The sequence below is a fragment of the Emys orbicularis genome, chromosome 3, assembly GCF_028017835.1.
Source record: "Emys orbicularis isolate rEmyOrb1 chromosome 3, rEmyOrb1.hap1, whole genome shotgun sequence".
Lineage (NCBI taxonomy): Eukaryota > Metazoa > Chordata > Testudines > Emydidae > Emys > Emys orbicularis.
In genome coordinates this window covers 149435694-149449882 of record NC_088685.1, presented here as the reverse complement: position 1 = coordinate 149449882, position 14189 = coordinate 149435694, and the positions used below count along the sequence as shown (strand labels likewise).

The 14189-nt window shown below is 41.8% G+C and overlaps 1 protein-coding gene across 1 annotated transcript in view; it reads right to left on the bottom strand.

Annotated features, from left to right (window-relative positions):
- The window catches only part of BIRC6 (baculoviral IAP repeat containing 6), a 332211-nt gene that overhangs the window by 170166 nt on the left and 147856 nt on the right, over positions 1 to 14189 (bottom strand). The window contains exons 45-46 of the mRNA XM_065402120.1: positions 12926 to 13053; positions 929 to 1491 (exon numbers count right to left, since the gene is read on the bottom strand). Of these exons, the coding sequence (XP_065258192.1) occupies positions 929 to 1491; positions 12926 to 13053 (691 nt within the window). The remainder of the gene's footprint in view (positions 1 to 928; positions 1492 to 12925; positions 13054 to 14189) is intronic.

The following is a 14189-nucleotide window of genomic DNA, read 5'->3' as shown; positions in this document are numbered from 1 at the left end:
CAAACTGCCAGTTTTACACAAACAGAGAGTGCATTAACAGAACCTAATGCTATTTAAATCTCCATTAAATTAGTATTCCCATAGCTACTGCAAAATATGAATTGGCATGTAATTAACAATGAAGTTTGCAATGAAGTGTAAATTATTATTACAGAGCCCAGACATGTGTAAGGCACTTTATAGCACATATAGGAAGGACTGATCTTGGGCCAAGAGAGCTTACTTTAATGTTAGGTGAGACACTACAAGGGAGGTGAATTAACCAAGGGAATGGGACAGGAAGTTCAACGGTCACAGCTGGCTCTATCTAGCCAAAAGCAACTAAAATGTATTTAGGATTCTTTTCAGAGGGCAATATCAATGTATATTATAGAATATTCGCAGCTCACTGAATGTCTGGTGCAGATGTATGTGTTGCACAGGAGTTCAAAATTTATTCCCTCGCTAAATGGCAGCTCTGCTGTTCACAGTACTACTCAGCTTGCTTACCTATTTATAATAGGAGTAAACCTCCTAGAAAACCATCTGACCTCTGCATATACTTGGTAGTCAGTCAGAACACACTGTTAGCATTCACTGAGACTAACAGAAATGCGAGAGGTGGGATGGTTCTTATGCCCTGTGCAAGGGCCAAAGCCACCATATGGCCCTCTACCTTTTGGAAGCAGTGATGAAGTCAAGAAATAATGCTGTTTCAATTGTTCATAATTCAAGTTGATCTATTCTATTAAAACATTTTAAGCAACTTCCAAAAAGTTAAGACTGCCAATTCCACAATAAAGTGTGTGTTTGGTATTACTCTCTCCCTACTTTCATCTCTACACTATTATATTTTTCTCATATGGGGAGAAAATGAATTAAGTCTTAACATTCTGAAAGAGACGTTGCTTTTTATTTAAATGAATACTATCTACTTGCAAATACATACCGATTATCATTGCCATAGCACTGCTGTTACACTGGCCCAGAGCAGACAAAATCTGGCTCATAATTTGTTGGTTGGCTAACACCAAGTCTGCCACATATGCAGTTGATCCTTGAGTATTAGAGCTGTTTCCATTGCCATCTTTGCCTCCCGAAACTTTTTCTTCATCAGAAACACTGTCTGTAGTACTACTAGCCACTGGAACCCGAGCACTATATTCTCGGTTACTCGAAAGTGGCAGCTGCACTAAGATATTAACCAGCTTTAACAAATCAAACATGAGTTGATCCCTTGTCATTTCTCCACAAACTGCTTTGGCATCACCTGGGCGGATAATATTGGCAAAGAGCCCTCCAAAACATGCGCGAGCACCCACTGAGCTGTCTGACCCACTGCGAGACATCACTTTGTCTGAGCATGTAATGTAATGGTGCACCAAAAAGGTGATAGACTCAATTACTGCAGAAATGGTGCTAACTGATACTACTTCAAAATTCTGTTCCAGGGTAAATTCCAAGAGCTTCACTTGTGCATCCAGAGGTCCCTGGCCTGTTTGGAAAGCACCCCTAAAAGAGAGAATCAAACAGAATATATTTAACTGATAGGTGACAACAGTTTATATATCTTTAAAAAGGTAGTCCTCTTCAAAGGACTTACTGTATTTCACTAACCAATATACTCTGAAAACCTAGCAATTTTCAAAAATGTATGTTGAAAGCACACAGGTAATTTTCTGCTCCTCTGACAGAGGGGATAGGCATTTATTTTTCATAGCAATTTTTATAATCACATGGGGCACATCATGCTGTTTCTGGGAAGTCTCCCTTCTACACTGTGCTGATATCATCAGGAAGGTAAACACGTCCCCCATTGAAAGAGTCTGGGAACTACTGTTTCTTTGGCCATGTAGTTACCTTAGAGATATTTTTGAAATGCTGGCATCAACAATTTTGATAAAATTACTGAGTGGAAAATTTTGTAAACTTAAAGAAAGTTTTTCTATGGGGGAAAGCCCTCCAATCTTTTATCACCATTGGGTGAATTTCCACTTGTTTTCTGGCAAAAAAAGGGATTCTTTACTCCCCATCATCAAATTTTCTGGGTTTTTAATCCTTAATGGTCTGGCTGGGTAATTACGCATCAACATCACAGGAAAGAAGTATCAAATAATTCCACTGATGACTGTCACAAACAGGTCAAAGTAAGTATTTGCATGCCAATAAGCCACATGAAAGATAATACTGCCTAAATTAGAATCTCTTACTGGAGGTCTGAAAAATGGATGTTTGGTGCTACTACTTTTGAAGTTTTACCAATGTGAGCTGAATTATTTAAGTCTGATTTAGCTAAAAGAAAAAATTAAATTTCAAAACTAGCAATAAGCTACTGATTTAGAATTGAATCTGTCTGTAATTTTCAACATTACAGAAAGCAAAGTGAATTAGTGTTCAGTATATGGTCTTAAGAGTGCAATTTAGAAGACAGAGTGAGGTTTTAGTTCGAAAGAGAAGAGAATTAAAAATAAAAACACTTCCTTCACAATCAGTCTAGTGCTTTGATGAACAATAATCATATTTGAAAGTATATTGAAAACTATTAAATATCTGAACCCCCGTTTTCATGCTTTTCCTGTGTTTTGGGAGATTTAAATCCTACTTCTTGTTTGAAAATATTTAAGACATACTTAAAGGAGGCTTTAATATCAGAGGACGAATCAACTCCTTTTTCAAAAGCTGTTTTATTTCAACCCTGAGTTTGTGTGGTGCTCAACATAAGTCAAATGTAGCATGCATACAGTAACATGCTGTAACGTATAAACAAAGTGAATTAAAGTTGGAATGGTTATGCCAATAAATACATTTATTTCTCATCATGAATATATTTAAATGTTACTATACAGCATTCTACTATTTCAAATTACAGATATCATCCAAGGTAAAATTACTTTTGCTTGTTGCAGTCTTCTCTACTTCCAGTCTATGATTAACGGACAGACAGGATTATGGTGCCATGTACTGGGAAGTGAGGAAGCAGAATTGAAAAAGCTCACCTCCAATTATATAAGCCCTAGTCAGGACCTGCCCATCCCAATTAAAGAACTACCAGAACTGTACAGAAAGCAATTGAATACAAGAGAAATAGGAAGCAAGAGGCAGCACATCAACCACTAAAAAGAAAGGCAGGATGAAGAATGAGAGGAGACAACAAATGGAATTACCAGCAAGTAATTTTCCCTTTTTCAAAGTCTCTTCTCCCATCCTACAAAGGTAGGTTAAAAGAACATGCAATGGCACTAAGAAGCAGCAACCTCAGGAGGTGAGCTTACCTTATTGTGCTGCTAGCTGGCCCTTGCAGCCAAATGAGTCATCCAGAGAAGTGAACAGGTCCAGCTGATAGTAAAAAGAGAGGGCCAAGCCTGCTACCTTATATACCTGGGAAAAAATACCTCACTTGAAGTGAGCATTGAAGTGGAGACTTCAAGCCCTATGGCATTTGACAAGCTCAGAACACAAGGTTTACCAGCCAGACCACATGAGAATGCAGCCTCATACCCATCTAACAACAGCAGCAGCAGCAGCCTTGCTCTTGTTGCAACGTTCAAAACATGAGTGATTTTTTTGACTTTTTAAATTCTTGAAAATGAGAAATATAAAGCTTAAGAACATGCTCAACATACAATAAAGGCAGCCTCTTGTCATTGATGGGGAAGATACTGGACTTGTCCCAGAGGAATTTGGTATTAACTGCAGAAAAATTCCAGGACAAAAACAAAATAAACTCTTCTGAAGAGAACTGAAAGCACACAGAAGGGAGGAGAGAATTAATCTCTCTCACTTGTCTGGCCACGGTCATTACAATAAACGAAGATCTTAAAGGAAAGAAGTTATCAATAAGTTTGCTCTAATGTCTCAAATAGGGGTCTTGTCAGAACCTGGGCTCCCATTCATAGTCCTGATAGAAGTTCCTGCTCAGGGAGTCCGCCGTTGCATTCTGAAGGCCCAGTAGGTAAATCTCACAGATTTTTATGTGATGGGAGATGCACCACTTCCACAGTTTTAGCCATTCTGCACATAAAGAGTGGGATCTTGCTACCCCATGTAGGTTTATATAGTACATAGCTTCCCTGTTGCCTAACGTTATCTTGACAGACTGGCAACCTGTAAATGTGACTGCAATCCAAGAGAGAGACATCCGTGGTAAGGATTTCCAAAGGTGGTAGACATGAGAATAGGATTCACGTCACCACCTTTATGGCTCTTTCCACCACCTAAGACATTTAATGGTTCTTTCCACTTGCGAAGGTACAGTGATTTGTTTGGAAAGACAGTCTGTTCAGGGTATACATACGTCCTTAGCCATGCCTGAACACATCTGAGATGCAGCCTCCCATGCGAGAAGGGTCCCTGAAGAGGGATGGGGAACAGAGGTGGGTATATGTGGAGAGAATGGAAATGAATGGAGTATCCCATAGTGACCACCTTAATGACCACTTGTCTGAGGTGATGAGCTCACAGGCAGGTAGTAAGTGAGATAGGTGGTCTCCAAAAGGAGGTTGGATGGCAGAATGGTGCAGCAGAAGATCCAGAGAAAGAGGCTGTTTGAGGCCCTTGACTAAGTTGTCAAAACAATTGCTTAGAGAAATGTGCAGGCTGGGTGGTTGTGGGAAGATGGTGGTCCCCTTTTTGGGGGTGCTCCGTAGAGCCATTGTGGGTGGAACTGAAATGATCAGGTGCATTATACTGTTTGAGACTTACGGAAGACTTCTGTTTGTTGCAGGCACACACATTCCCAGTGACTGAAAGGAAGTGGAGGGAGGGGTCCGTGTTAAAACTAAAGAGCTTGAGCCCTTCAACGGGGAAGTCTTTCACAATGTTCTGTATCTCCCTCAGGAGGCCAGAAGATTGGAACCAGGATGTTACTGCAGTAGCTAAGGACTGTGAAGCCACATTGGGGTTGTCAAGAGCATATTGCAAGGAAGCTCTAGTGATCAGCTGACCTTCTGAAATGCGGGCTTGAAATTGTTCCCTGGGGTCTCATGGGAGTTGTTCAATAAATTGAACAAACTGAGTAGTAGTAAAAATTATATTTTGCCTTCAAGGCCTAGTAATTTGTGACTCAAAATTGAAAAGCAGCCAACAAATAGCTTTTCTTATCCAGGAGATCAAGGCGTTTAGATGCCTTCTCGGAAGGAGAGGGTGTGGAGCGTGCTTGACAGTTCTCTTTGTTGACCATATCTACCACCAGGGAACTAGGGGTGGGATGGGAGAAGAAGTACTCCATTCCCTTGGGCAGAACGTTATATTTTTTATCTGGTGTTTGTAAGCGGGTGGAATAGTGGTAGGTGTTTTTACCATAGAGATCATGCAGGTGAGAACAGTGCCTCATGGATGGGTAGGGCGACCTTACACTGGGAGGAGATATGTGAAATGTCCACCAGAGAATGCTGAGACTACTAGACCTTCCTCCAAAGCAGTGTGGAAGGATTCAGTTAGACTCTTCATTAAGTCCTGGAAGGCCTTAAAGTCGTCTGCATAAGAAGGCAAGGGTGGCATTACCATCTCATCAGATGAGAACTTGTCCAAAGTTGACCCTTCTTTGTTTGGTTGGTCTCGCTCATCTTGGGTCGCCTCAGGTTCCAAGAGAACATAAAATACCAGCGAGCAGTCTTGTGGAGCCAGTGGCTGTTCAGTGAATCTAGGGCATCTGCTGGGCTCTGGAAAGTCCTCATCAGGGTACATCCCTAGAGGCATGTGCTGGTACGATGCTGTGACACAGCCTTGTACAGAAACCTCGTCAGAGGATGTGTTATCCCTTGAGTTGAAAGGGGGGGGGGGGAGCTTTGTGCATCAGTTAATCAGTGCATCCTGTTCTAGTGGGAAAGGGTTCAGACACAAGTTGTTGAAGCAATACTGGGGCCTGGAATAGGGATTGATGCAGAACCAGGATGCTTCATGTGGTACGAGAGAGGCCAACAAGATGATAGCTGTGTGCTCAGAGAGCTGATGTCCTGAGGAGGACAGTACCTGAGAAGGAGCTGGGTATCACTCTGAGCCGTTTCTATGGCTCTAATCAGATGACACTACTAGAGCCCTCAAGTTCCTGGTTTTAGATGCATCTCAATGCCTAGAGGTATCAATTGTTACCAAGGAAAGGGCCTCCTGGTGCTGTTTCACTGAAGACCTCTCCAACTGGACTTCTTAGGCAGTACTGACGCTTCGCTACCAGCACCAGCTGGAGCCTCAGCTGTACCTATTGTGGGACATGAGGACTCCCAAGAGTCAGCTCTGTGTGGTGACTTAGTCCTCTTTCTAGAGTCTCTGCTAAGAAAAGGGGGTGGTCTCTTCTTTTAGAGGGCTTCATCTCTAGAACTGCACCTGAAGTCACTGGTACGGCCTGAGACTGACCTAGAGGGACAAACACAGACCCCGTCGGAACTAAGGAGCATTCTATTAAGAGGAGCTTTAGCCTAGCCTCTCTTACCTTTGTGGGACCTACTTTTAAACCCTATGCAGACTTTACACTTTGATGGGACAGGAGTTTCTCTGAGAGATTGAAGACAGCTAGAGTGACCGTCACTATGAGTAAAAGTTTTCTGGCAAATCTGGCAAGGCCTGAACCCCAGAATCTTAAACATACCTCAGGGAAGTATCATAGACCACAAAGAGCAAGGCATCAAGTTCAGAGGGGAGGAATCCCCAAACATAAGCTGTGCTCCAACTAATAAAAATGAGGTAAAATAAAAACCTAAATAAATGAAATGAACATGGGAGGTAATAAGAAAAGCTGAAAGCAGTGGACACCACAGTTGCTTCATCTCAAGCCGCAGGCAGCTGAGAAGGAACTAGAGTGGTGGTGGGCCCATGCCTCTTTATAGGCCCTCACCTGGGAGCATGAGGCACTGCTCTATGCAAGTGGGGGTCCACAGACACTGCTATATATAATCTCCAGTTGCAAGTGCACAGGCGCACACACATCCTGCAGTGGTGCACCTATAGGAACACGTACTCAAAAAAGAAACAAATCTCAGTCACACGACTTCTCAGCACACCGCCTCCTCATCTGCAAAATGGAGCCGATACTTTCCTAGCTCACAGTCTCATTGTGATGCCTAACTAACAATAGAAGAGTTCTCTCTGAGCCTCCAAGTCACAGTGAAAATGCAAAGTCTTATACAGACATTTTCCATAGCTAGTAGAGAAGATGCATCACAAATAAAAGCATGTAGGTCTCCAATTCTCTAGATTTGCCCTGGAAAATACTAAAAGGGAGGTTTAGGGTCAACAAGAGTACCCCATTACTGGTACAGAACTTTAGGTGTTCTCCCAAAACTATGTACCCCAGATTCTGACTGTAGGAAACCAACCCTGAAGGTGGCCAGCAATTGAGAGTTTACAGAATCCAGTCGTTCTGAATAGGAAGGTGGTTCATTTATGATCTCTCCTCAGTATCATATTCCCACTGACAAACTGTAGCAGGTTCTAGTGGGTGCAGAGGGATCAGAGCACTTCTAAAACTGAAATGAACTTGGCACCAGAGGGTAGAAAGGAGCTAGAATATGCAAGACCAGGCTCTTTGTTCAGAAGCTAGACCAGCAGGCATTGAAAAGCACCAAGAGAGTTAAAGGGCCCTGAGAGGTCTCCATGGTGTTGAAACAAGGGAAACCCCTGAGACAGAAGCTAAAATGGGAGTACTATGGCAGGCAGGCCACTGAGAGCACTGCAGAAATCTCTTTGCTGAGAGAGGGAGTGCAGTATAAAGAAAATTAGAGGTAAACCTGCCACTAGGGAAGAATCCCCTATGCAAGGCTGAGACAAAAGCGAAGTTTCTAATGAACCAATAGAAAGCCTGAGCTCCCTAGCCAACAGCAGGGAAAACCAAGGGAAAAAAATCACTCAGGAGGTAGAAGAGACTAACCCCATCCAGAGAAAAACAGAAGCTGTGGGTTCCTGCAGATTACAGGTTAGCGAAGGGAGGCTAAGACCACAGAGCTAGTGCAAAGGAATAGGTACTTAAAGAACACTAGGTATGTCTGCACTGCAGCCAAGCATGTGATTTGCAGCTTATGTAGATATACCTGTACTAGCTTGAATCTTACTAGCTTGCTAAGCACAGAACTTAAGATGCGGTGCAGCAAGCTTCAGTGCAGGCTTCACAAGCCTGCCTGACCCCACTGGGTGTACACTTGCTTGTTCAGCCTGTGCCACTGCAGCTTTAAGTTTCTGTCGTTAGTGAGCTACCTAGATTAAAGCTAGTGTGGGTACGTATACCCAAGCTGTAAATCACACCCCAGGGGCTGTGTAGGGGTACCCTATATGTAAAGCCAGGTCCTTAGTTTTACATGTCATCTGAGAGACCCAGACAAAATGAACTGCAAGATATTCAGTTTAACTTCCACACTGAGTGAGACTGGGCTGAGGTTTGAACCTCTGGAGCTAAAGAGTGTAGTGATTTCAAATTTTATGCTTAAACCCCGAGTCATCTGTGTTGGGATATGTATGGGTTAAGTAGAGACCTGGGAAGCTGCTAATGTGCTAACATGGCATTAGGGGACAAAGGCATAAGGCTGTAGTTCTGTGTTTAATAAATAAGTTGGCATATTTTGCCCTTCCCTGTTGCTTGTAAGAATTGATAAGTGTTGCAGCTGCATAAGAAAGTGGGGATCTCAAAGGTACCTTTTGGGTAAAGCAGTGTTATCTCCTCCTCCCTTCCTTTCCCAGCTACATAAAAAGTCCTGGTTTATGGCCTCTTCCTACCTCCCCTGAGAATTGCTCATGACCAGGGAGATTTGTGGCAACAAATTGTTGCAAAAAAATATATTTTTAAGGTAAAATGCCTGTGTAATATGTGTAATGCTGTGCACGATAGGGTGGGTTTACTAACAAAATGGGTGGTTTTGAGGTGTTGTAACGGATGTAGGCATGTACATACTAACAAACAAAAAGAATGGGCTGTAACTAATTCAGTGCTTACTGGACAATTGGGTCCAGGGGAACAAGTATCACAATAAAGAAGCCTGTACTCATATCCACCTCTGGGTCAACCTGCTCTTTCTTCTAACAATCTGTGCACCCAAATCTTGAAAGAAAGCCTGAGGGAGCATGGACTCCAAAGATGTTTATAAAAGCTTCCAGCTGAGCTTAACTAGGGCTACATTTACACTACAAGCTTGTGGTGTGATTCGTCTGCTTGTGTATAAATAGTGTAGCCGTGGTGGCACTGGTAGCAGCAAAGGAAGCACAGCTGAGCCATTCTTAATACAATTCATCATCATGTTCCTATTACCTCTGGCATTGAGGGCAGTGATGAAGCTCCTCCACTCCTGACTGTTTCTGGCAAGTCTTTCACTGGTTCCGCAGCTGTACCCCAGGTTTTTCAGCTCGGCTTCCACAGCTCTTTGCCATGTTGTTTTCGGGCGACCTCGTTTTTGCTTGCCTTCAGGTGTTCATCTTATTGCTACTCTGGTGATGGAACCAGTTTCCAACTGAAGCACATGACCGATCCATCTCCATCGCCTCCGGGCAATGATGGTGCTCAGATCCTCTTGGCTGCACTGTGTCAACAGATCTTGGTTTGAGATTGTTCTGGGCCAAAAAGATATGGAGGATTTTTCTTAGGCAGGTTTTATGGAATAAAGACAGTTTGGACATGTCATACTTTTTCATTCCCCAGCATTCTGAACTATAAAGTAGTGTTGAAAGTACGCAGCACTGATATATCTTGAGTTTGGTTTTGATGTTGTATTTTGATGATTTCCAGACTGTATTTAAGCTCCTGAAGGTGTTTCTGGCTTTACTGATTTTGTTCCGGACGTCCTGGCTTGTTCCACCATCCTGGCTGATGGTGCTGCCCAAGTATGTGAATGTGTCTACATTGGTGAGAACATAATCCTCTATCCGTACTGGTGATGGTGAGGCAATATTAAAGGTCATGATATTGGTCTTATTGCAGTTGATTTTCAGTCCAATTTGCTGGCCGAATGCATTGAGTCGAGTTGTTTTTCTTGTATATGGTGTTGGGTATATGATAGGAGAGCGACATCTGCGAATACAAACCCACCTGAAAATGGTAGATGTGCACTCAGCATGGCTCAATCATGCCTCTGCTGTCACTACCAGTGCTACCCTAGCCACACTGCTATTTATACTTGCACTAGCTCAATGAGAGCTAGTGTGAATGTGTGTACACAAGCAGAAGAATCGCACTCCCAACTCATAATGTATACATAGCCCAGGGGGGAAAAAAAACCATTGTTGTGAGCCCTGTGTAGGAAAGGAGCTAGAAAAGTACCTGTAAGAGCAGGGCTTACCAGGGGCCAGCAGAGAAGCCTCAGGCCTAGGCACCCTGAGAGAACATGGCTAAGCTGAACAAGCAGCCAAACTGCTCAGGCAATGGGTCTTTGGAGAGATGAGAGATTGTTTCCTGCTTGTAGGTGGGGTGAAGACTAAGCTCTCTAGTATCAGACCAAGAGATAATAAATCTGTTCTTCATATTGTGGGTGGAACTACAGGAGGATGAAGGAGCACCACACAGAGGCTGGAGAGACAAAAATTTCTCCAGGAGCTGAAAGAAAAGCAGGCTGAAAGGTATTGTTTGTGGGACAGAGAGGCTGATAGGTGTCTACACAATGGAGAAACAGAAGGAATGCCTGCTAAAGTGAGACTTACTAAAACTGGGACCATTTGAGAGACATCCAGATCCAAGAGCTCCTGGACCTTGCAAAGGCAGAGAAATTGCTGAAGAACTGGAAAAGCCAGAGAGCAAGTGCCAAGCTGTGGCACAGTTCAGATAGCAGTAAGGTAGGTAGACTGCTAGGACCTCCTGTGCTCCACTGAAACTGCCACTCCCTGCTTAAAGACGACATACATTTGGGCATCCTGGTGTCCCCATGAGAGGTTAGAATAGTGTCTGATTGAATGGTATCTTCTGGCCAAGGAATCCCATACACCTAAAAGGATGAAGTGCTGTCGCAGAACTTAGTACTCTGCCTTTCACTCTCTCCTGCCTGTGAAGCAGAGCCCTTGGCGTTCCTCTTTCGGCACTTGTTCTTTTTTTCCTTTTCTTACCTCCTCTGTTTTCCTGTGTGCCCATACCACAGAGAGAGACAAAGATGCATAGGCAGAAGGAAGGAGAGAGCAGGAAAGCAGGGGGGGGGGAGGAGGGGGAAATTGGTCAGTGGTTTGAGCATTGGCCTGCTAAACCCAGGGTTGTGAGTTCGATCCTTGAAGGGGCCACTTAGGGATCTGGGGCAAAATCAGTACTTGGTCCTGCTAGTGAAGGCAGAGGACTGGACTCGATGATCTTTCAGGGTCCCTTCCAGTTCTATGAGATAGGTATATCTCCATATATTATTTTATTTAGAGGTAACCAATCCATGCTGCTGAGGCCAGGAAGCAAAGAAAACTTCAAGGTGGTCAAAATTAGGCTTATAAAATAGGGGTGGGGGTTTCTCAAATCTTTGCATCCCAGTAAGTGGCATCATAAGACTGACATACAGTAAAATACTTGCAGTAGCAGGGAAGAATTAAGTCTTTAACAACAGAATTTAAACAATTAAATGAGGAATTCAACCTTTTACATCTTGGCAATAGCAAGTTACTACTTAATTTTCCACTCTGATCAACTGATTATATTTTTGATCTGAATAAAGTCAATATGATCTTTTGACTTTGGCTAAAAAGTCTGTGGGCTAAAAAAACAAATATATTGGAAAGGAATTAGTTACCAGTTTAAACAACAAATACTGTTATTTGGTGATGAGATCTATTCTACAATGATCTATATTTAAAAATAACCATTACAGTAAGGTTTTCTTTCTAAATTTTTTCAATGGTTACTGGGGAAGATATAGGGAGTGTTTAGCATTCATTAATATATGGACTATTTGAAAACATTTTTAGAGATATGAGAATTAAGTATATATTAATTTATATTGGTAATGCTGAAGACCTTAAAACATGCATGTTTAATAACATTTTTTGAAGGACAAATAGCAGCAGTTGATGGCAAGGATATTATATGAAACCATGCTTCGTAAATCCCATTCTAGCCTCCTTTACCAATCCATGTGAAATACTTTCAGAATCTATCAGCAATCCTCTTAACCCACTCCTCATGCCACACTCCAGATTCTTTTATCCCCTTAGACTAGAGTCCCCCAGCAGAGCTTCCTCTGGCTAATGAAAAATTAGGGGGTTTGTTGGCAGGCCTCCCAAATCAGCATCACTTTAGATCAGGGGTTGGCAACCTTTCAGAAGTGGTGTGCCGAGTCTTCATTTCTTCACTCTAATTTAAGGTTTCACGTGCCAGTAATACATGTTAACGTTTTTAGAAGGTCTCTTTCTAGAAGTCTATAATATATAACTGAACTATTGTTGTATGTAAAGTAAACAAGTTTTGTAAAATGTTTAAGAAGCTTCATTTAAAATTAAATTAAAATGCAGAGCCCCCTGGACCGGTGGCCAGGACCCAGGCCGTGTGAGTGCCACTGAAAATCAGCTCGCGTGCCATAGGTTGCCTACCCCTGCTTTAGATGTTGCTCCAACAAAGAACAAGTTCCCCAATCAACTCCAGGAGGAGGCAATGTCATCCAATCATCTAACACTCAATATAGTCTTCCTATTTGCAGTCCCTCAAGCAAGGACTTGTGGAGAGTCCTGAGTCCACTGTTCCACTTGCTGCCAGTGCAAATTTGTGGGCATGTACTTCAGGCATTCTAACCCCGATGGAGGTACCACATAGGTACTGCTAAGAATACCCCAAAATTAACTCATTTAAATATGGTTAGGCAGTATAGTATGTGTAGATGTGCAAAATCTTTTCAGCCATGACACACACACACACACACACACACACACACACACAGTGTTGCAATGGGGTGAACATGAAAGTGTCACATCCTAGTTACAGAAACACTTATTTGTATTATAGACAGAGCCTACAGCTATTTCTGGAAGTAAAAAAAAATTAACTTGAGTATTAAGGATAAAACTCAATTTTTACCTCTCTGTTGAAAGTATATGTATTAACTTTAATAAAAATTCACTGAACATCTGAGGACAAGTTGAAGAAAGGTGCACTTGTAATCGAGTAAGAAATTCTTGCATAGCTTGTGTAGCTGTTGGCCCAACCTGAAAAGAGATTTCAAAAGTTGTTTATGCTACGAGGAAGCTTTTGTTTAAAGTACATTTACTGTAAAATGTTTTATGAGAAAAGCATTATGTCAACTAAACTTGCATTCCTGAATAATTTCTGTGGAATTTCCATTGGGTGGATACAAGTCTTAACTTTTCTTATTTGCATTCTACCACCAGCGATGGGTCATAACACCACAAACATTCAGTTCTTGGTTAAAAACAAATAGATTATTCCCCTCAAAACAGTTATCTTTTTTAGAAAATTTCTGATCTTTAATGAGTAATTTAGCTTATCCAACACGAAACCTCTTAATCTGAACTGATTTTCACATAGAAACATATATATTAGAAGTAGTCAGCAAATAAATATGCAATATAGGCTGGTTAAAAAATATAAGAATCTTAATTTTCATATTTCCTGACTTGATACACACTTTACTACGTAATCTTAAAATGGTTCATTAACAGTTCTCCTAACCAATTTGATTTCAGTTAATAGGATTTACTTGCATTATTTTACTGTATCTGAAAACAAAATTGTTACTAGGAAATCCCTCACATGGAATGTCAAATCACTGGTATACTTTGTAGTGTTTCATTCTACCATAATCCTCCAGAATAGTTCGGAAAAGAAAAAACATATCCATGAGTTATGCTATTAAATAAAGAAACTAACAGCATGAACAAAGGAAATGTTACTTACCTGACCAATAACTTGAGAAGAAAGCATAAACTCTGGCAAGTCAGGTGTAAAAGTATAATCAGGAAGGCCAAAAAAAGAATAGGAAGAGCAACTAGCACACACAGACACAAAAACTAACAGTCAACATTTTTCTAAGTATATCAGAAGCAAGAAGCCTGCCAAACAATTAGTGAGGCTACTGGATGATCGAGGTGCTAAAGGAGCACTCAAAAAAGACAAGGCCATTGCAGAGAACTTAAACAAATTCTTTGCATTGGTTTTCACTGCAGAAGATGTGAAGGAGATTCCCACACCTGAGCCATTCTTTTTAGGTGACAAATCTGAGGAACTGTCCCAGAGTGAGGTGTTAACAGGCAGTTTTGGAACAAATTGATAAATTAAATAGTAAAAAGTCACCAGGACCAGATGGTATTCTCCCAAGAGTTCT